At 36.7% G+C, this 21,708-nt stretch overlaps 2 protein-coding genes across 8 annotated transcripts in view; one reads left to right on the top strand and one right to left on the bottom strand.

Annotated features, from left to right (window-relative positions):
• Window positions 1–9,540, top strand: part of CASP8 (caspase 8) — a 115,016-nt gene extending 105,476 nt beyond the window's left edge. For all 3 annotated transcript variants that reach the window (XM_032278668.1, XM_032278664.1, XM_032278667.1), the window contains one exon: window positions 9,356–9,540. In XM_032278668.1, coding sequence (XP_032134559.1) covers window positions 9,356–9,512 — 157 coding nt within the window. In that variant the 3' untranslated portion in view covers window positions 9,513–9,540. The remainder of the gene's footprint in view (window positions 1–9,355) is intronic.
• The window catches only part of TRAK2 (trafficking kinesin protein 2), a 68,299-nt gene continuing 53,409 nt past the window's right edge, over window positions 6,819–21,708 (bottom strand). For all 5 annotated transcript variants that reach the window (XM_032278662.1, XM_032278659.1, XM_032278660.1 and 2 more), the window contains exons 8-16: window positions 21,541–21,671; window positions 21,025–21,099; window positions 19,149–19,286; window positions 14,894–14,973; window positions 14,394–14,597; window positions 12,807–13,105; window positions 11,265–11,531; window positions 8,860–8,965; window positions 6,819–8,233 (exon numbers count right to left, since the gene is read on the bottom strand). In XM_032278662.1, coding sequence (XP_032134553.1) covers window positions 7,555–8,233; window positions 8,860–8,965; window positions 11,265–11,531; window positions 12,807–13,105; window positions 14,394–14,597; window positions 14,894–14,973; window positions 19,149–19,286; window positions 21,025–21,099; window positions 21,541–21,671 — 1,979 coding nt within the window. In that variant the 3' untranslated portion in view covers window positions 6,819–7,554. The remainder of the gene's footprint in view (window positions 8,234–8,859; window positions 8,966–11,264; window positions 11,532–12,806; window positions 13,106–14,393; window positions 14,598–14,893; window positions 14,974–19,148; window positions 19,287–21,024; window positions 21,100–21,540; window positions 21,672–21,708) is intronic.

The raw sequence follows: 21,708 nt of genomic DNA, 5'->3' as shown, positions 1-21,708 counted from the left end.
AAATTCAGACCCAAAAACCCATACAAAGAATCAACGAAACCAAAAGCTGGTTCTTTGAAAAAATAAACAAGACTGATAGTCTGCTAGCTAGATTAACAAAGAAAACAAGAAGATTCAAGTAAGCCTAATCAGAAAGGACAAAGGTGACATTACAACCGAGAAAAATACAAAAGATCCTCAGATTATTATGAACACCTCTATGTACAAAAACTAGAAAACCTATAGGAAATTGGTAAATTCCTGGAAACATACCACTTCCCAAGATTAAATCAAGAAGAAATCAAAAGGCTGAAGAGACTGACATTAAGTTCCAAATTGAATCATTAATAAAAACCCTAACCACCAAAAAAAAAAAGGCCCAGACCAGAATTCACAGCCAAATTATACCAGATGTACAAAGAAGAGCTGGTACCAATTCTACTGAAACCATTCCAAAAAACTGAGAAGGAAGGGCTTCCCCTTATCTTATTGTATGAAGCCAGTTTTGGTATCACTCTAATTCCAAAACTGGGCAAAGACACAATGAAAAAAGAAAACTACAGGCCAGTATCCCTATGAACAGACATGAAAATCCTGAACAAAATACTAATAAACTGAATCCAACAGCACATCAAAAAGCTAATTCACCATAATCAGGTAGGCATCAAGGTTGGTTAAACATATGCAAATCAACAAATGTGATTCATCATATAAATAGAATTGAATTAAAAACAAAAATCAGGCCGGGTGCAGTGGCTTGCGCCTGTAACCCCAGCACTTTGGGAAGCTGAGGCAGATTGATCACCTGAGGTCAGAAGTTTGAAACCAGCTTGGGCAATATGGTGAAACCCTGTCTCTACTAAAAATACAAAAATTAGCTGGGTGTGGTGGCACACACCTGTAATCCCAGCTCAGGAGGCTGAGGCAGGAAAATCACTTGAACTCTAGAGATGGAGGTTGCAGTGGACTGAGGTTGCACTACTGCATTCCAGCCTGGGTGATAGAGTGAAACTCTGTCTCAAAAAAAAAAAAAAAAAATTCTATGATCATCTCAATAGATGCAGAAAAAGCTTTTGATAAAATCCAACATCCCTTTGTGATAAAATGTCTCAAGATACTAGGCATCACAGGAAAGTATCTCAAAATAATGAGAGCCATTTATGATAAATCCACAGCCAACATTATATTGAACAGGCAAACAGAGGAAGCATTTCTACTGAGAACAAGAACAAGACAAAGATGCCCATTTTTACCACTCCTATTCAACATAGTACTGGAAGATTTTGCCAGAGCAATCAGGCAAGAGAAAGAAACAAAAGGCATCCAAATAGGAAAAGAAGCCAAACTATTTCTCTTTGCTGATGATATGATTCTATACCTAGAAAACCTTAAAGACTGCCAAAAGCCTCCTAGAACTGGTAAATGACTTATTTTATATGTTTATATGTCTATTCTATTCTTATTCTTAATGTTATTCTATACAGGAATAACATTCAAGCTGAGAGCCGAATCAAGAACACAATTCCATTTACAACAGCCACACACACATACACACAATACCTAGGAATACATCTAACTAGGGAGGTGAAAGATAGCTACAAGAAGAACTGTAAAACACTGCTGAACAGATGACACAAATGGAAAAATATTCTATGATAATGCATAGGAATACTAAATATCATTACAATAGCCATACTGCCCAAAACAATGTACAGAGTGAACACTATTCCTATCAAACTACCAATGCCATTTTTCACAGAACTAGAAAAAAGTATTCTAAAATTCCTATGCAACCAAAAAGGAGCCTAAATAGCCAAAGCAATTCTAAGCAAAAAGAGAAAGCCTGGAGGCATCTCATTACCTGACTTCAAACTATACTACAAAGCTACAGTAACCAAAACAGCATCATACTGGTACAAAAACATAGATCAATGAAACAGAATACCAAATCCAGAAATAAAGCCACACACCTACAGCCATCTGATATTTGACAAAGTCAACAAAAATAAGCAGTGGCGAAATCCCTATCCAATAAATGGTGATGGGATAGCTGGTCAGCCATATGCAGAAGAATGAAACTGGACACTTACCTTTCACCATATATACAAAGATGGATTAATGATTTAAATATAAGACCTCAAACTATAAGAATCCTAGAAGAAACCTAGGAAACACTATTTTGGACATGGGCCTTGGGAAATAATTTATGACTAAGCCCTCAATAGTAAATAGATAACCTATATAATGTGAGAAAAATATTCGCCAACTCTGCATCTGACAAAGGTCTAATATCCAGGTTCTCTAAGGAACTTAACTGAATGAGCAAAAACCAAATAAACCCTTTTAAAAATGGTCAAAACACATGAACAAACACTTCTCAAAAGAAGACACACAAGTGGACAACATGAAAAAATGCTCAACATCACTAATCGACAGAGAAATGCAAATCAAAACTACTATAACATCTCACACCAGTCAGAATGTCTATCACTAAAAAGTCAAAAAATAAGATATGTGCCAGGAGCAGTGGCTCACATCTGTAATTCCGGCACTTTCAGAGTCCAAGGTAGGAGAATCGCTTGAGTTCAGGAATTTGAGGCCAGCCTGGGCAGCATGGTGAGTTCCCATCTCTGTAAAACATACAAAAATTAACTGGGCATGGTGGCATACGCCTGTAGTTCCAGCTACTTGGGAAGTTGGGGTGGGAGGATCGATTGAGCCCAGGAGGTTGAGGTTGCAGTGTGCCATGATTGCACGACTGCACTCAAGCCTGGGTGACACAGCAAGACTCTGCCTCAAATGAACAAACAAAAAACAGATACTAGCGAGGCTGTGGAGAAAAGGGAATGCTCATACACTGTTAGTGGGAATGTAAATTGGCCCAGCCACTTTGGAGATTTCTCAAAGAAATTAAAACAGAACTACCATTCAACCCAGTAATTCCATTATTGGGTATATATCCAAAAGAAAATAAATCATTCTACAAAAAGATAGGTACATTCATGTTAATCACAGCATTATTCACAATAGCAAAGACATGGAATCAATCTAAGCGTCCATCAGTGGTGGACTGGATAAGGAAAATATGGTACATATACACCATGTAATAATATGCAGCCATAAAAAACCCTGAAATCATGTCCTTCACAACAACATGGACGTAGCTGGAGGCCATTATCCTAAGCAAATTAACAAAGAAATAGAAACCAAATACTGCATGTTCTCACTTACAAGTGGGAGGTAAACATTGGCTACTCAAGGACATAAAGATGGCAACAATAGAAACTGGGGGCTATTACAGCGGGGATGGAGAAGGGAAAGGGCTGAAAAACTACTTATTGAATACTATACTCTGTACCTGGGTGACAGGATCAATCATACTCTAAGCCTCAGTATCACGGAACATATCCAGGTAACAAACCTGCACATGTACCCCTGAATCTAAAATAAAAATGGAAATTATTTTAAAAATACAGAAATTAAATTGTGAAGAAGATAGACTATCAAGACCTTTTCTGTTACAGACCAGCGAAGTTCAAATTTAGTTTCTTGGAAACGATTTTTAAATAGCTAAGAGAGTCAACAGAAAACTGCGGACTGTAGGGAAGTAACTGCTTCACACTTCTCAAATCTTCTCAACTTTAGTATCTGTCTTATCTATGACTTTAGATTTTACTCTTATGTTGCTGTTACTTTTGCTAAGGAAGTATTACGGTATACATAGATACTGTCTATTCTATTTAAAAAATATCTAGGAAAATACATTAAGATCCGTTTACTACTTATAACTATTAGTGGTTTCTTGTGTGTGTGCTGGTTTGACAAGTAGAGGTTGTTTCCTAACCAAAAACATAATAGAAAAGAAAGATTTAGTACAGAATTACCTGTGCAAACAGTTGTGACAAAAACACAGAGAGACAAATGAAAATTTAAGCTACTTATGTTTATTAACTGATTTACATTTGACAAAACAAAGATAGGTGCACAAAGAGCTGTTTGACAAAGTCAAATCCCAGGTATCAAACAACAGCATTCCCCTGGCTGCCACAGAGGGCACCTGTGCCCACTCTGAGGAGATGTGTTCTGCCATTCGACCACTCAGTCATCACACTGCACTGCTGTTGGGTTGCATGTGGAGTACAGGTCTGCATACATCTGACATCAGAGAACCGGCCCACTAAACACGAAGAGCCCTAGTTATAGACGTCCCAAGTTGATGTTAGTAACCACCAAGTACTAATTCTGTACTAAAATGGTCAGAAAAGATAACAAGCTTTGAGTACTGTGTAAAATTATACCTTTTAAAGACAACAGGCTCTTGTAAGCTGCCTTGTAACTTGTTTCCTCCCTTGCCAAAGTCTATTCATTTATGTCAAATCAAGAACATATAGCACAACGTTTTCTAAAAAGCTACTTTAACAATGGTCATTAACTTCTCCCTAAGGACCCATGCCTAAGGTTATTTACATAAGATTTGGGATCTTCATAATTTAGGAGAACTTTCAATTCTGAGCTCAGGAAGATATCTCTCCTACTAGATAATAGGATACTCAGAAATACTAGAGGCATACTCACTTCTTGAAGGAGAAAAAAAATATTGAGCTTTTCTATACTGACATGAAAGTACATATACAATTTTTATCATAGAAAAAACTAAAATGTGAATAGTACCAAAATATAACAGATAAATTGGGAGGAACCAGCTATTAGGCTTCAGCTCTTCTTACTATATTTTGCACATCATTCTAGTATTATAGAGATTATCAGGACACACCAAAAAGCATTTCAGGTGGAAACTTCAAAACAGCAAAACTCAGTTTTAAGACAAGATTCATTTCTAGAGGCATTACACATCAGTATACAATTAAGGTGTTTCTGGTGGAACATTAACATCAATATACTTTTAAAAAATCTAAGTCTATTTTTTTTTTTTGAAATCAGATGTGCTTATTTGGCTGCTAATATGCCCCCACCACCTTGCCTCCAAAGTGATCATTTTGTCATTAATTATAAAAAAGAATACAAATTATACTCAACACACAACATGGCAAAACCTAGTTCAATTTAGTTTTATGTAATACACTTAATTGGACAATTTTTGTACCACTCTCTGGCCCTACAGTTTCCTACTTCCTGACATTTCTTGGAAACTGCAACTATCCAGGCAATAGGAACATTAATTACTTTCTTAGAGAACAAATAAACAACTTTAAGAATTGGCTAAAGTAAGCACCCCATAGTCACTTTATGAAATAGAAATTCAAACAGCACTTTTAAAAAGTGAACTGGAATATGTGGGAAATGTAAACAGCAGGGATTCTTCTACTTAATGCCTGCCCCACTCAGGGACACTTATATTTACATATGAACCTGTTGGAATCCTTTCTGAATGTGTACGCTCTATTGACCTCAGCATGACTGAGTGAAGAGGACAAAAGGGAGAGACCATCTCCAACCATTTGTTTTTGTGGAATTTATTTAGAAAAATTTTATTAAGAGATTCTAAGAAGTATGAGAAACTAACACATTTTTACCACTCTATGCAGGCTTTTCTAGCCTTTTGAGCACATAGCTTTAAGCAGGGGGGCTGGCGGGGGGCGCCTCAAAAGGAGAGAGGAAGGACCCTCCCTCCTTGGCCTGCTAATAGGTATGCCTATGGGAACCATAGGAGTAAAAGTCAAGAATCCTTCAGAAAACTGCCTTTAAGTCAGGACAAAGGAACAAAACATTTGCAAATAAAGCACCAAAAAGATCAAGTAATTTACTTCCCATTTTCATAAACAAAATAATTAGTTCCCTCTCTCACCTTTTCTCTATCATGTCTTTTGTATAAAGGCATTTCTTTCCGAACTGTGGGCTGCCTAGACAAAGCCATGTCATCTGATGAGAAGCAGACTTTGCTCAGCAACATTGAGAGAAAACAGATCTACTTCTTTCCATTTCTTAGCCTATGACAACTGCTGAATGCTGAAACCTAACCCCAAAGCCTCACTTTGCCATTTCATACAGTTTGCATTAAAAAAAAAAAAAAAGAACCTTAGAGAAAAAGCAGCAGCTTTGACTCCTCCCTTAAAAAGTTTATTCTCTAATTCTATAAATGTCAAGAACAAGGCAGATGTGTTTTAATTTATTTTACATTAGGGAAAAACCACAATCTCAAAGCAAGCACCTGGGTTTATAATAATTTAATGTGCCTGAGAATTTTTGTGCAAATACATGTCACCTTTCATTAAAAATATGCATAGCGCACTTTGGAAAAAGTTGGTTTAGTTGCAACCAACTTTTCTTACAAAAAAATTTTACATATATAAATATATAACATTCCCTAATTCCTATTGATTGCACTTTTGCACTTCTGGCTTAACCCCTTCCAGCCTCCAAGGAATTTTTAAAAACATGCAATTATGTTTGTATTCCTTGGCTACTGCACTTATTCAGAAGAAATATTCTATAAACAGGTTTGCTTGGTTCCAATTTACTCACATTTTCCTTTTTTTTTTTTTTTTTGAGATGGAGTCTTGTTCTGTCACCAGGCTGGAGGGAAGTGGCGCAATCTCGGCTCACTGCAACCTCCGCCTCCTGGGTTCAAGCGATTCTTCCACCTCAGTCTCCCAAGTAGCTGGGACCACAAGCACGTGCCACCATGCCTGGCTAATATTTCTGTATTTTTAGTAGAGATGGGGTTTCACTGTGTTGGCCAGAATGGTCTCAATCTCTTGACCTTGTGATCCACCCACCTCAGCCTCCCAAAGTGCTGGGATTACAGGCGTGACCCACCATGCCCAGCCTCACATTTTCCTTCCTAAAAGTAAATCTCTCTCATCTCTACCCAGCTGTTCTTTTTTTTTTTTTTTTTTGGAGGTTATATAAAAATACCAATTTAAAAAAATGAACTTTTATTAAACATAAATACAAAATAATTGAGCGGTATTTGGGCTCCTAGGGGCTCAAAGGCCTGAAAGCAGAAAGGAAAATAGGAGTCTCCACCTGTGATTCAATAAAAAAGATGAAACTCCTGATTTTGCTAATGCTGTGAGCATATCATTTGATAGATGCGTAATTTAGCCAGACATTAACGGGGGAAATGTATAAGCCATCTCACTATTGTTTTGGTAACACACTGAGCTTACCCCACCAACCCTTCAGAGCGGCTTTCTATAAGTAACATAACTGCTCCTTTTCTCATCTCATTCTTCCAACCTGGGTTCTCTCTGCTTTATGCTTACCAGAAGTAAATGTGCCAGCAAGTTCAGTATCTCTGTATGTTTTAGGATTAGTGAATTTCTTTATTATTCACTTTTTATTTTCAAGACAAGAAAACTCAACTGAAGGAGTATATTAAACCTTTCTTTCCTGCCTCTCAACACTCTTGGCCCATTCATTTATACTTCCAATTTGCCAGACTTCATCCATTAGGGCTCATCCCAATTTTGCTTCAATTCCTCCATTCCCCTTCTCACATTCACAACCCTTGTGCAACATTCCTTTTCTCTCAAGTCAGACCAGATCACATGTTTCAGTGTATAGCTATCCTCATGTGCTCATTTGTATAAGAGGTCAGTTAACTGCTGAGCCTCAGTCCTCCTTCAGGACACCCATTTTTGGTGAGGATGTGCAAACTGGGGCAGCAAAGCTACCCATTATGACTGGAAGACTCTGATTTCTCCTTAGTCCACCCAATAAACTGCTACCTGAATTTAAATAAACAGCAGAATCTGGTTTTTGAAGACCAATTTCTGCCTCCTGGTATCTTCCATTCTCTTGGGCACCAGAAGTCTTGACCACTCTGGCTATTCCCAGTCTCTTCAGCCTGTCCACTAAGTTCATCTTCAACTGGCCAACATCAGGGGGGTTCCGGGAGGGTCTCAAGCCATACATCTCCTGGAGGAATGTCTCAGCTGGTCGAGAGGCCAAAAAATTTTCAGAGAGATGCACTCGAGGCTCAAAGGGCAAAGGAGAAGGGCAAGGTGACTGAGATGGTGAATTTGGTGGTGTGGAAGGGATAGCCAGGGCTTTAGGGAGAGGCTGGAGGACGGGGTTCTCTGAAACTGGGCTGTGGTACACTTTGGCAGAGATGCCTCGCTCTTGCAGAAGTTTGGCCAAGCTCCTGGTGCTACTGAAGGTTGTAGTGGAATCTCGTCTGTTGGTGATGGACTCACCAATGCTGAGTCTATAGGACAAGGCAGGAGAATTTACAGCCGTGTTGGATGAACTGCTACCACTACTTCCACAGGATAATGAAGGGAACCCAGAGCTTTAAAAAAAAAATGTGGGAGAGAGTGTTTAAGAATAAAAAGCAAGCCTCAAGCCAGCATTTAAAGTAACTATAGTAGTTATTCTTGGTAAATATAAAGTAATATGCAACTCTGCCCTATGCCTTTCTGCCTTTGGATGTTTTAACCTGTATTCTTTCTTTGTAATTCAGTAGCCACAAGCATAACAACTTGCTGTGAGTTCTGTGAGAACTTCTAGTAAATTACTGAACCTGAAAGTGGTTTTGGGAGCCCTCTGTACTTGCAGTGTTGTCAGAAATGAATGTGAGCTTGTGCAGAGGACTGGTCCTGTAAATCTTGCAGTTTGGCTAACTCTAGATGTGTAGCCCCAGCTGGGTTATTTATTAGTTGTCTTGCCTAGGACCAGTCACCTCAACCTTCCATGCATGGAGTTTATTTTACACAATACATACTCACTTGCCCTGCCTACTTTAAAGAGTTATAATAATCAAATGAGAAAATAAAGTGTGAAAATATTCTAAAGACACATGATCACAGAACATTAATTAACATGCTGGAAATTAAAATAAAGGTAATTTTTAAAAGAAAGTCATGAAAATATACCTGAGGAAAGAAGTGAGGCCCCAGATTTCCCTGGGACTCTTACCTGGGGGTAACCTGAGTGATGTCAGAGGGATGTAATATTCTACAGGTGGTGAAAGTGAATGTTGAGTTTGTGCATGACAGGCACTTTCCTGGGTTGGCAGTTGCAACTGAAGTAGATTTTTAGGGAGCAAATACAAGATTGAAAGACTAGATTAATAATGTAAAAAGCTCATCATTATTTATTAATAATACAGCATTTATCAAGTACCTTTTGTACTAAAAATCCCCAAATCTGGAAATGAAATAAATATACATAAAGATTGTGCTAGTATTAATTAGTATAAAGGTGAATCCAATACTTTAAAACTGTAAAGCTTAGAAATAAGAAAAGAAAACTGAAAAAATACATTTAAAAAATCAAGATCTAGTTATCCAAATGATTCAGCCAAATTTATCCACTCTGGTAGTTCTCAAATGGTCTGCAGACTCTGTGGGAGTCCACAGGTCAAAGCTACTTTCACAGTAATGTTAACTCAGAGGCCTTTTTCTTTTGACAGGGTTGACGTTTGCACGGCTGGTACAAAAGGAATGGAAGGCAAAACTGCTGGCTCCTCAGCACATATCAAGGCAACATCACCAAGTTATACTAGTCTTCTTCACGGTTATACACTTGGTATTTTTAAAAAAGCCACATTAAGAATGTCCTTGAAGTAGCAGTAAAAATTATCTATTAAATCTTGAATCTTGGCCCTTAAATCTTCTTCCTATTCTGTGTGATGAAGTGGGAAGGTTGCATTAAGCACTCTTGCTGTACCCTGAGATACAGTGGTTATCTAGAAGAAAACACTTTTGCAACTGATTTGAAATTTTGTCATGGAATACCATTTTTTTCTTGAAAGAACTAACAGATAAACTATAGTTTTTCAGATTTGGGTATAAGACAGGCATGTTAAAAATGAATGAAGTCAGCCTGTCCTTTCAATAAAAACAGCTAACAAAATGTGAGCTTTCAAGAAAAAGTTAGTTTTGGAAAACTTGTATCCACCACTGAAAGCATGTACATCTTTAAAGACTTTTGAGATGAGATAGGTGGTGATATTAATACGATTTTAATATTTGTATATAAAAAAATTCATCAACATTTGAAAAATCTGCATAACTCCATGAATCAATCAATATTTTCTAAATGACCAATGCATGATGTTAAAAATCAAGCATGAATGAAAGATACTCTCAAAACATAGGATACAACCAATGCATTTTATTTTATTTTATATTTATATTTATTTTTTTTTAGTAGAGACAGGGTTTCACCATGTTGCCCAGGCTGGTCTTCAACTCCTGGCCTCAGGTGATCTGCCTGCTTCGGTCTCCCAAAGTGCTGGGGTTACAGGTGTGAGCTACCATACCCGGCCTGATTAATGCATTTTAATGTTAACAAAGTAATGAAAAGTTCATTGTTATGGTTTCAGATCTCACACTGCTACAAATGTTCAAGAAATTACTACTTACCAAGTTTTAGTGTAATATCAAATAATATCTACAAATATCTGAAAAGACTATTAAAACACTCTTTCCTTTTCCAACTGCATGTTTGTCCCTGGCTGCATTTCCTTCACAGTGTTCAACCAAAACAACATATTGCAATAGACCGAATGTAGAAGCTGCTAATGACAATGAAGCTATTTTGTATTAAGTAAAAAATCAGAGACCTGAACATATGCCAAAACTGTTTTTCTTACTATGTAAAAAAATAGCTGTTTTTCATAAAACATATTTGTGTAACACAATTAAGTGAGTTAATACATATTTTTATAATTTCTCAGTTTTGATTTATGATATGCTAAATGTCAATAGATATAACCTACACAGATAGGCTCTCTGGAATTCCCAATGATTTTTTTTTTTTTTTTGACATGGAGTGTTGCTCTGTCACTCAGGCTGGAGTGCAACGGCACGGTCTCAGCTCACTGCAACCTCCACCTTCTGGGTTCAAGTGATTCTCCTGCCTCAGCCTCTGAGTAGCTGGGAATACAGGCGCATGCCACCACACCCGGCTAATCTTTGTATTTTTAGTAGAGACGGGGTTTCATCATGTTGGCCAAGCTGGTCTCGAACTCCTGACCTTGTGATCCACCCACCTTAGCCTCCCAAAGTGCTGAGATTACAGGCGTGAGTTACTGCGTCCAGCCCTCAATGATTTTTTAAGAGTGTAAAGAGGTCCTGAGCCCAAAAGGTTTGTGAACCACTGACTTGAATTCATCTAGCTCTCTACCCAATCTACTGATGCAGGCTAAGATAAGGTGGAGAGAATTAGGAATGCCACAAATGCTACAGATTTTCATTATCTGACATCCAAGATTGAGTGCCCTGCAGTGAGCAGAGGGAGCCAGCTGACCATCTAGTAAGTCAGAATGCAAAGTATTTCTGGTTACTATACCATATTCAACCAGACACTCTTCTCACCTGTAACTGGTCCACCAGCTGAAGTAATGGGTGGTAGGAAGATCCCTGTTACTGGCTTGGATGTTGAAAGTTTCTCTTCCACTTGAAGAGGTTGCTGAACCTGGAAAGTAATGCCCTCCTCTTCGTCCTCTTCTAAATCTGAGATGTGATAAATGGCATCCCTGGGCAATTGGGTAAAGCCTTTTGTAATGACACCTGGTCGTGGATCAAGTATGGTTCCCAAATTTGGTTGAGCAAGCTGCTGCCAGTGATACAGAGTTTGTGATCCTGAATATGCAAGACAAAGGAGGGAGAAAAGGCATGTTTTACATTTCCCACAAATCTTATCACAGAAGCTACAATTATAGTGTAATCACAATAATGACAGCAATAAAACTATTTATTTGGTGTTAATAATTTGGAAAAGCTGCAAATTAAAGTTTTCAGTGGAAGATGACTATGTCAAAGGTATGAGTAATAATCTATTTTAATAGATAGCTTTGAGAAGGACATCTAAAGGAGTAAAAAACAAAAACAAAAACAAAAAAACCCAACAACCAAAAAGACACCCTTAATAGGAAAGGAGCTTAGCTACTGAGGCAGTGATGGAAGATACATGCCTAAGAGGTGGGCTGTATTTTCCCAGGTAACAAAAAAGTCAATACTCCGCTGGCCTGGAACTATGCCTATGAAGCTGTAAGTCAAAAGCCAGGCTCCCAGGGAGAATAGGAAAATGAAGATAATGAAAAAGAGGATACATCCTCTGGTTCAAGGCTATAGAACCCTGGTAAATGATCATCCCAAGTAATTGCACCAGATGCAAGGTCCAATTATGTCACTGTAGTGCTTTCATCCTAAAAAAGACAACTCCTACAAATACCTGCACTGATCATTAACAAATAAAACTAAGTCATAAAATCTTTGAGTTTGAGGGGTCTTTATAGGTTACGTACTCAAAATTTAATGCAGAACTCTTTTAGGATAATATCAAAGAATCATTCAATGATTGTCACTATTCCATAAAATGAAGGAATTTATTTTCAATTCAAGTCCTTTCTTAGGAGAGAATAGAAACTGAACTGAAAAAAGAAAAAATACACACACACACACACACACACACACACACACACCCTCCCCCCCCCCACACCCCCCTCTACGTCAATATACTTTTGGGTAAAAAACTCTTTTGAAAAGGAAGGTGGAGCTAAATTATTACCTCTAGATCATTATCATTTATCTTATTTATCTTACCATGGAAACTGCTATCGATGATATTCCTTAGCAAAGGACAGAAAAAGATTACTCCTCCTCTCCACTCATGTTTATATTAAAAAACATCAGCAAAAGAGAACAGATGGCTGGTAATTCAGAGAACGAAACTGTCTTCATTCATTAATTTTCCAGAAAGTACAACAATGCCTTGTCACCCAAACAGCAAGATTAAGGTATAAAAAAAATCATCTGCACATAATGTTCCTATAATTAAAACACAAATCTCAATTCCAGGGAAAGGAACTTCCAATAAGCCACGTGGCTTAGAAAGGGCCTTTACTGATTTATTACCTTCAAGGGGCTTGACAATTTGTAATTTTTCTGGCAGAAAACCCCGAAGGCAACTGGCACTGCTGAGGTCTGTGATCTCTGACTGGTTGGTGCAGAGAGAGGCAAAACTCTCTGTTGGGGTTACAGAACCACTAACTCCTTCCTTCTGGTCGGCCAGAACCTGGATCTTCCGCTGCCATTCTTCAGCAAAGAACTGCTTCTCACTTAAATAGTTCTGTCGACGCAAGCTAAGGCGATGCAGTGCTGTAGCCAAATCACTATCTCCAGAGGGTCCTGGTTGGCCCATCTTCCGGGAGTTCCTATAGGAAAATCACATTCACTGAGTAGATCTTGAGGATCATCAGAACAACCCAGATCTCTCCTTTCTACAATGGTAAGCATTCAAGAGACTGATCTTAAAAACATGGTATTTTCCTAGATACCTGGAATATAGAAATAATAACAAACCAAAATCACTAATAATATCATTTTTACAGATCATTTCAGATGACTTGAGAGGCAAGATAATACTTCAGTGATATTCTGTGTTTTCTGAATTTTCTGTTTCATTTAATTTATGAAACTACACATTCAACCATCTATAAATTTGTATTAGGTGGTCACAAAAATAAATATTATATTTCACTGAATCTGTACCATGGATTGCAAGAGGTACCATTCTTTTATGTATAATGAAGAAGGAAAAAAGTGCTACCCATTAAACTAAGGCACACTATTAGTTACAAAACATAACAATTTTAAAAATATTAAAATGTGAAAAAAATTTGCTTTGGGCCACATAATCACCCATCAATACTGAAGAACACTGAAAAGAAAAAAAAAAAACAAAATTTGTATATAATACTGCATTTTATAGTTCTCTGATGCCCATTTTTTCAACACTTTTGAAATTGGAAGCTATCTTATAATTGATATCAAATGGAAGAGTAGCAAGCCGAGTTGTGGTACTCTGGGCTACTTGTGTATAAATCCACATAGATGTGTTTCAGATCTTCTCCTAAGATAATTGTGTAACAGTGAGACAGCAGGACAAAAAGCTACTGCGGATGCAGAACACTGCCTAGGACAGACCAGGCAATGCAACTGAAGTCTAGTGAGATAAATTTCTACATAAGGAAGCATTTCCTCCTGGTGCCAAATATCTATCTTTCAAAGGCTTTCAGCTCACTTTTCAGTAAACTAGTTTACCTTCTAGTTATATAGAATTCAATGTATTAAATTAATAAAAAGAAGGAAAACAAATCCAAGTTTAGATAAACAGAAAATTGTCAGCACCTTGATGGTCCTCAAGATGTATTTAAACTTATATTTATCCTAAAAATCAGCAAAGTGGTTGAGATTTTGAGCAGGGATTATGAGAAAGTGTCATCTGATGTATTCATGCTAGTGACCAAACAGATTCAAACAAATTTGACTTTGGCATGATCTATGTCATGAATAATGATACAGGGCATCATAAGTGAATAAAAACTGACAGTTCCAGAACCTTCTTGGGACAGTACTTAGTAATGCTGGAATTTGTGTATGTCAATCTGGTGAGTCAATGGGAAACGAAATGTAGAATCACTGTCATCGTCTGTTTCTTACCCTGCAACCTCCTCTGAGCTGCTTCCCTGGTTCAGGAGTGATTTGTCCCCTGTTTGCTGTAAACCAGACTCAAATGGTTTTGCTGTCATGATGACACTTGAACGGTTGGAGCCTGGAATGGGTAACAGAGCTGGGAACGAGACAGAGCGGCCCCGTGTGTCATTGGCAATCCTGACGGTATCAAATACCCGTTTCTGTTGGGCTCTGTCAAAAAGAAAGTGTTCATTGTTATCACTGCCAGCCACTAGAGCATCTAGAGAAGAGACATGTATATGCAGTCCATCAGAAATAAAGCCACCTGAGGAGCTTCTACAGTTTAGGAGAGATCATCAGAAAATAAGCTTTCAAACAAGAGAACTCTCTCACAAATGAGGACACTGTGAGGAAAACACTGAATAGTAAGCAAATTACTACTGAATCTGATAATACTTAACACTTTGGATTCTGGCTTCAATTTCTATTCCAGTGATTGAGTAACAACACATATGATCTCTACTTACTTTTGTTTAAAGAGAGAAGATTCCTCATCCAAGCTCAGCTTTTTACGCATAGTCCCCTCAATCTCAGCTGCCAAAGATTCCTAAGAAAAAGAGTTTGAGATTTCTAAAGTGATTGTTGCCCTTAAATTAATTAACAGAGTCTCTACAAACCTATACAGGTATTGATAGACTTACGGCCTATGCAACTTATGACCATTCGACTTTACGACCACAATCGCTAGCCACGACTGCTCCGCATCTGGCAGCGCAAACGTTGCCCAGCTGGGCGTACGACAGTGCGGGACAATAAACATATATGCTATATCATATCATTATTAGTCATTTTCTTGCCTTTCTTACTAAAATGTGAGTGGTTTATATCCCTATATCTTTTACAATATTAGAACATACTAAGTTTAAATTATATTTGAACAAGATATCCAGATGACATCTTTTATGATGAATGCTACATATTTGTATCCCATGGAAAGTCACATAAAATTGTGATGATTTACTTTTCTACTTACAATGATAATAAATAAATACCTGGCAACTAGTCCTTTTTAACCCTAAGACTTAACATAGTTCATACTCTTCTGCTTTTCAAAACTCATCATGTGCTGTGGTTTTTCACTTCAAACCATAGACCACTGTGGCTCAGTGATCTGTGAATATTCCACAGTTTTACACAAGGCTGCGCCTTTACCACAAGTTAAGGTGGCTTTTTAAAAATGAGATTTGACAAGAATGCTTTCATAATAAGCATTCAGGTCAACCTTTACTAGGGGTAATGCAGTGTTTTACTTAAACCTGACGAATGTAAAAATGAGAAACAAAATAGTGTAGGGATGATACAAATGGCATAAAATGAACAAAGAAAATTATGATATATAACAATAATGAAAGAAAATTATGATAAAATTTGACTTAAAGATTTTTATAACATCATTTCACAGTACTGTACTCAACTTACGGCCAAATCGTGTTACGACCGGTCTGTCGGAACCAATCGTGGTCGTAAGTCGAGCACTAGCTGTACTTTCGGTGTTACAATAAAATACAAGGAAATAGTCAAGGCTAACATTCAGGGGAAAAAAGATATTCTGGAAGTAGAACTTTTAAATTAGAACCAACTACATTTTCATGATTTTTTCAAATAGGAAATGAGTGAAAAAAGCTAATATGATAAACAGAAAATACACGTGCAGACACACAAAAAACAAAAGGTCTAAAAGGCCATAAACCCAGTGTTTACAGTGATTCTGTGAAGGGTGAAATTTAATGGTATTTAACAACTTCTTTTTGCTTTTTGTAATTTCTAGTTTTTCTATAATGAACATGTGTAGCTTTTATAATATTAAAAAGTCATTTTAAAAAATAAGCAAGTTTCCTCTTCCCCTGATCAGGGATGAGGACTAAACCCAGTGTTGATAGCGATTTTGTGGAGGGTAGGATTTAATAGTATTTGACAAATTATTTTTGCTTTTCTGTAATTTCCAGCTTTTCTATAATAAATATGCATAGCTTTTATAATATTGAAAAATCATTAAAAAAAAAAGCAAGCTTCCTCTTCCCCTGGTCAAGGATGAGGACTCAACAAATATGGGTGACATGCTCAGTGGGGCTGGGCTGAGGATTACTGAAATTGGAGGCAATGGTGTGAACTCATGATTTTTAATATATATATATTATTACATATGAATATATATGTATATATGTAAATATACATATATATTCATATGTAATAATAGATAATGTGTATATATATTATAGAATATGTATATAATATGTATATATTACATATACACATTACATGTTATATATATAATATAATATATACATATATCTCATATATAACTATATATAATACATAACATATATACATATTACATGATATATGTATATAATATATATTATATAAAATTAATCTATAATGCATAATATTATATATATATCGTATGTTATGTGTGATTGTGTGTGTGTATATATAGTGTAGATATAGGTTATGAAAATGTATATATAAATGTATACATTTTCATAACCTATATCTACACTATATATATATATATATACACACACACACACACACAAACACACATAATATATGCATATATATATATATATAGTGTAGGTATAGGTATGAAATACAGAAATACATATATTTCCTAGTTTTTCTTTTTTTTGAGACGGAGTTTTGCTCTTGTTACCCAGGCTGGAGTGTAATGGTGCGATCTCGGCTCACCGCAACCTCCGCCTCCTGGGTTCAGGCAATTCTCCTGCCTCAGCCTCCTGAGTAGCTGGGATTACAGGCACGTGCCACCATGCCCAGCTGATTTTTCATATTTTTAGTAGAGACAGGGTTTCACCATGTTGACCAGGATGGTCTCGATCTCTTGACCTCGTGATCCACCTGCCTCGGCCTCCCAAATCTGCTGAGAGGCTCTAGAAGCCACGATACTCTAGTGGCAATCAATGGGCACCATTAGCACCCAGATCTTGGATTCGAAATGCCATTCTTCAATAAATGTAACCAGAGCTCTTTGGAGAAATGGCTGATTCCAGGGACAAAAAGTGCAAGATGAGCTTAAAGGGGATCCTACTGGCCATATCTAGGACAATCTGAGTATCAAAATAGATATTAATAATTATGGCTTATAATCTATTGAATAAAATAGAAATCCATGAGTCCATGACATACCGAAATGAACAAATGAACAAATAAATGGAACAGAAATGCACTAATTTATAAAAGAAAAATGTCAATTAATAAATGTTGAAAAAATGATGGAATCTGAAAATCACCATTTGGCAATCATTATCATAATAACTGTCAAATAAGAACTATCAATAGATGCTAAAACTAGTGGGTAATAATTTGATGAGGAACAGGATACTTAGTCTCAAAGTATCTCTCATTAAATGTTTACTTTGATCACTTGGTTGAGGTAGTATCTGCCAATTTCCATCACTACACAGTGAAATAGCAGTGTTAATTTAATTAACTATTAACTATTATTGACTTTACAGTGGAAAAAACCAGGAGATTACCTTAACCAAGAGATCAGAGTTAATCAATACCACTTGTAATGGGCTAAACATACATTATGCATCTCTTGATAGGATGCTCTGAGAATATGGCATCATTTCTGCCAAGAATGCATTATCGGAATCTAATCATGAGGATGCATCAGACAAGCCTAAACTGAGGACATCCTACAAAGGTCATGAGAGAGAAATAAAGACAGAAGAACTGTTCCAGATGGAAACAACAAAATGCACTGTATCCTTTAAAGGACATTAGTGAGACAACTGGCAAAATCTGAATGGGCTCTGTGGATTACATAACATTGTATCAATATCAACTTCCTGATGCTGATGGTTGTGGTGTGTTTATGTAAGACAGTGTCCTTAAGAGTGTCCAAATGTCCTTGTTTTTAGTAAATACACACTTAAGTACTATGGGGTAATAGGGTATACCAGCAACTTACTGTTAAAATAGCCCAGGGGGAAAAAAGAGAGAGAGATTGAATGATATGGTAAAAGCAGTAATGTGTTAAAAAACTGAAGAATTGATGTGAGGGATATACAAGAGTTCTTTATACTATTCTTGGAACTTTAAAATTATTCCAAACTTAAAAAACAAAATCACACCTCCCTAATTTTAAGAAAATCAACTGCAATTTATAGTTTTAGTCTTTTAAAAAAGTTCAGAGGGTTGCACAGAAGTGTTTAAAAATCAGATTGTTAAAATAACTCTTTGAACCAACATTACAAATTCTAACATAAATTCAGAAGTTTTTATTAATTTTTTTAATCCAAAAAATAGTGTTTATGAATTAAACAAAGATGAATCCTGTTCTCATGAAGCTTACATTCTAACAAGTTAAAAATATCAGGAGATTGAAGATTTATTGAAAGAGGTTTTAGATATTCAAAGCGCCATTTAAGTAAATGGCAGGTGGTAGGTCTAGGATAGGATAACCCAAGTTTAACTAGTTCTAATATACACAGTCCTCAAGTTAATTTCCTTAGGGCTCATCTTACATATTATTGATTTAATATATCTGGGAAGTCACCTGTTAGAATAAATAAGAGTATTAAGGAAGATGTCAATATAAAAATTAGGGCCTAAATCAATAATTGGAGTCCAGAAACAAGGACAAACCATATTATCTCTTCTCAAGATGCTTTATACCATCATAAATCATTTCACTTTTAGGACAACTAATCTTAAACAAATTTCTTTAAATATACAGCATCTTTCTTAGTTGCTTACCCCAGTAAAAGCTCCATATGATTGGGAGAAGAAGAGATGAGCAGCAGGGCCAGATCTACTACGAAGTTCCTTTATTTCTTCTTGGGATTCATGTAACATTCCTAGACACTCCATATTTCTGTCCTGTAACTCGTGCAGCTAAAAAAAAGAAGAATGATAGTATATTTTATTGCCTTCCCAAAACAACACTAGGGAAAAAACTCCTGAAACCTTTTGCGATAAGTATTAATTTTATGCAGAGGGCTAGCTAACTTTATGAATATCATTTCAATACAAGGACTCTAAAACAAACTAAGTATAAAGAGTATATTCTGAGCTACCAGAATTAAGGAGTGTCTTGGCCAAAATCATACATAAATGTGACTTCCTAAAAGTCTGAAATGTAGCTGAGACTACGAGAACTGTCAATTTAATATTGAATTTTCATACCCTAGCAGAGGAAGTACACCAGCTATAGCCAAATTGGGTTTAGTATAATATTAATCTTTTTTTTTTTTAAAAATCACTCTGAAGTCTGTAAGTGACAAGATCAAGAGTCTACAAAGTATTATATAGGATGTCAGGGTGCTCAATGCTCCTAAACAAGTAGTTTCCCCACCTTGTTTCAGAGCCTTCTTTACAACTAGACATACAAATCTGGTAAAAGAGTACATAATTTTCAGAGTATATTTTAACTATAAAATTTCTTCAAGTGTAGTATATGTCCCAGCTTGTCAGAATCACCAGGTTTGAAGATGCTTATTAAAAATGCAGATCCTAGGCTCTCACTCCAGACAACTTGAAGCAGAAGCTCTTGGGACCGTGCCTAGAAACCTCCATTTAAAACTTGCTCTCCCAAGTGATTCTTTCCCCCCCGTCCTACAAGGTATCACTCTATTGCCCAGGGTTGAGTGCAGTGGTGTGATCATGGCTCACTGCAGCCTCAATCTGCTGGGCTTAAGTGATCCTTCTACCTCAGCCTCTTAAGTAGTGGGGAACAGGTGTGCGCCAGTAAACCTAGCTAATTTTTTAACTTTTTGGAGAGATGAGGTCTCCTTATGTTTTACAGGCTGGTCTCAAATTCCTGGGCTCAAGCCATCCTCCCACCTTGACCTCCCAAAGTGCTGAGATTACAGCCATGAGCTATTGTGCCCGGCCCCAGGGGATACTAACGCATGCTAAAGAATCACCAATTTTATCTAACATATAAAATTTTATGTAGATAGAAAGTAAGAGATTTTTCCTACTTCTCCTGACACACCTGCAAAAACATTTACTACTAGAAATTATCTTATTTCAAAAACTGCTGAGCTAGTTAAGGTCGATTGGTAAAAGAGTCATATACTCTTTACGAATCTTATAAAGTTGAGGTTTTCTCTATTAATCAAGAAGGATATTGCCATGTTACCAGTTTTAGAGAAAGGACTTTTAAAATGCTTTATTCTTTGTTTTTGAGATGAAGTCTTGCTTTGTTGGCCAGGCTAGAATGCAGTGGCGCATCTCGGCTCACTGCAATCTCTACCTCCCGGGTTCCAATGATTCTCTTGCCTCAGCCTCCTGGGTAGCTGAAATTACAGCGCTTGTCACCAATCCTGGCTAATTTTTGTGTTTTTAATAAAACACAAAAGATGGGGTTTCACCATGTTGGCCAGGCTGGTCTCGAACTCCTGACCTCAGGTGATCCACCTACCCTGGCCACCCAAAGTGTTGGGATTACAGGCATGAGCCACGGCGCCCAGCCAAAATCCTTTACTTCTTAGATCTCATAATTTCATCTTAACTTCTGTTGTTGCTTTTTAAATCTGGTAATTCCCCTTCAATAATTCTTATTCATGAAGATGAAAGAAACTAGTTATTCTTTCCCCTCCTGAATTACACAAGATAAATATTTCATTACCTCCATCGTCAGTTGTCTTTGGGCATCTTTGGAAGCTTGCAGGTGAAGTCTTAGTTCTTCCTTCTCAATCACATGCTAACAACATATTAAAAGAAACATGTGAAGCTTTTCCAAATAAAATATAGCTATTCTCTTTCTTGTAAAGACATCTGAAGAATTCCTTTCCGGGTATCATCTTAAAGCCTACAAAAAGCTAAACTTTCAAAAGCTAAATAAGAGCAATAAAATGGGCAGAATACAAAATCTATCAGGGTGTTAAGAGGACAATGAGCATGAGTCAATAATTTACACCATTTTCTGAGGAAGCTCTAACCCCATTTTACAAAGAGAAATAGTGACTTGAAAGTACTTATTCATGACATATGATGTAAAGAAGATTAAAACAGCAATCAGATTAAGGCATTTTAAAAGGGCAGGGACCATGTTTATTTTGCTTATTGTATCTAGCACTTAGTATGGTGCAAGATACTATGTCAGTGCTTAACAAATATCTGTTGAATGAATAAATAAGCCTACTTCTTTAAGTTTATGCTGAAGATCTACAATCTGCGACAAAAGAGAAGAAATCTCTTCTTGGTATCGAATCAACTCATCACTCTTCCCTGATAATTCTTCAGTCATTCTGGACATCTGAGCATTTGTTTCACCTTGGAAGCAAAAAAAAAAAAAATTACAAAATTAATA

Source organism: Sapajus apella, unplaced genomic scaffold, assembly GCF_009761245.1.
Source record: "Sapajus apella isolate SASKATOON/1434 unplaced genomic scaffold, GSC_monkey_1.0 scaffold10, whole genome shotgun sequence".
Classification (NCBI taxonomy): Eukaryota; Metazoa; Chordata; class Mammalia; order Primates; family Cebidae; genus Sapajus; species Sapajus apella.
The sequence above is the reverse complement of the archived record's forward strand: the minus strand, read 5'-3'. Positions and strand labels throughout refer to the sequence as shown.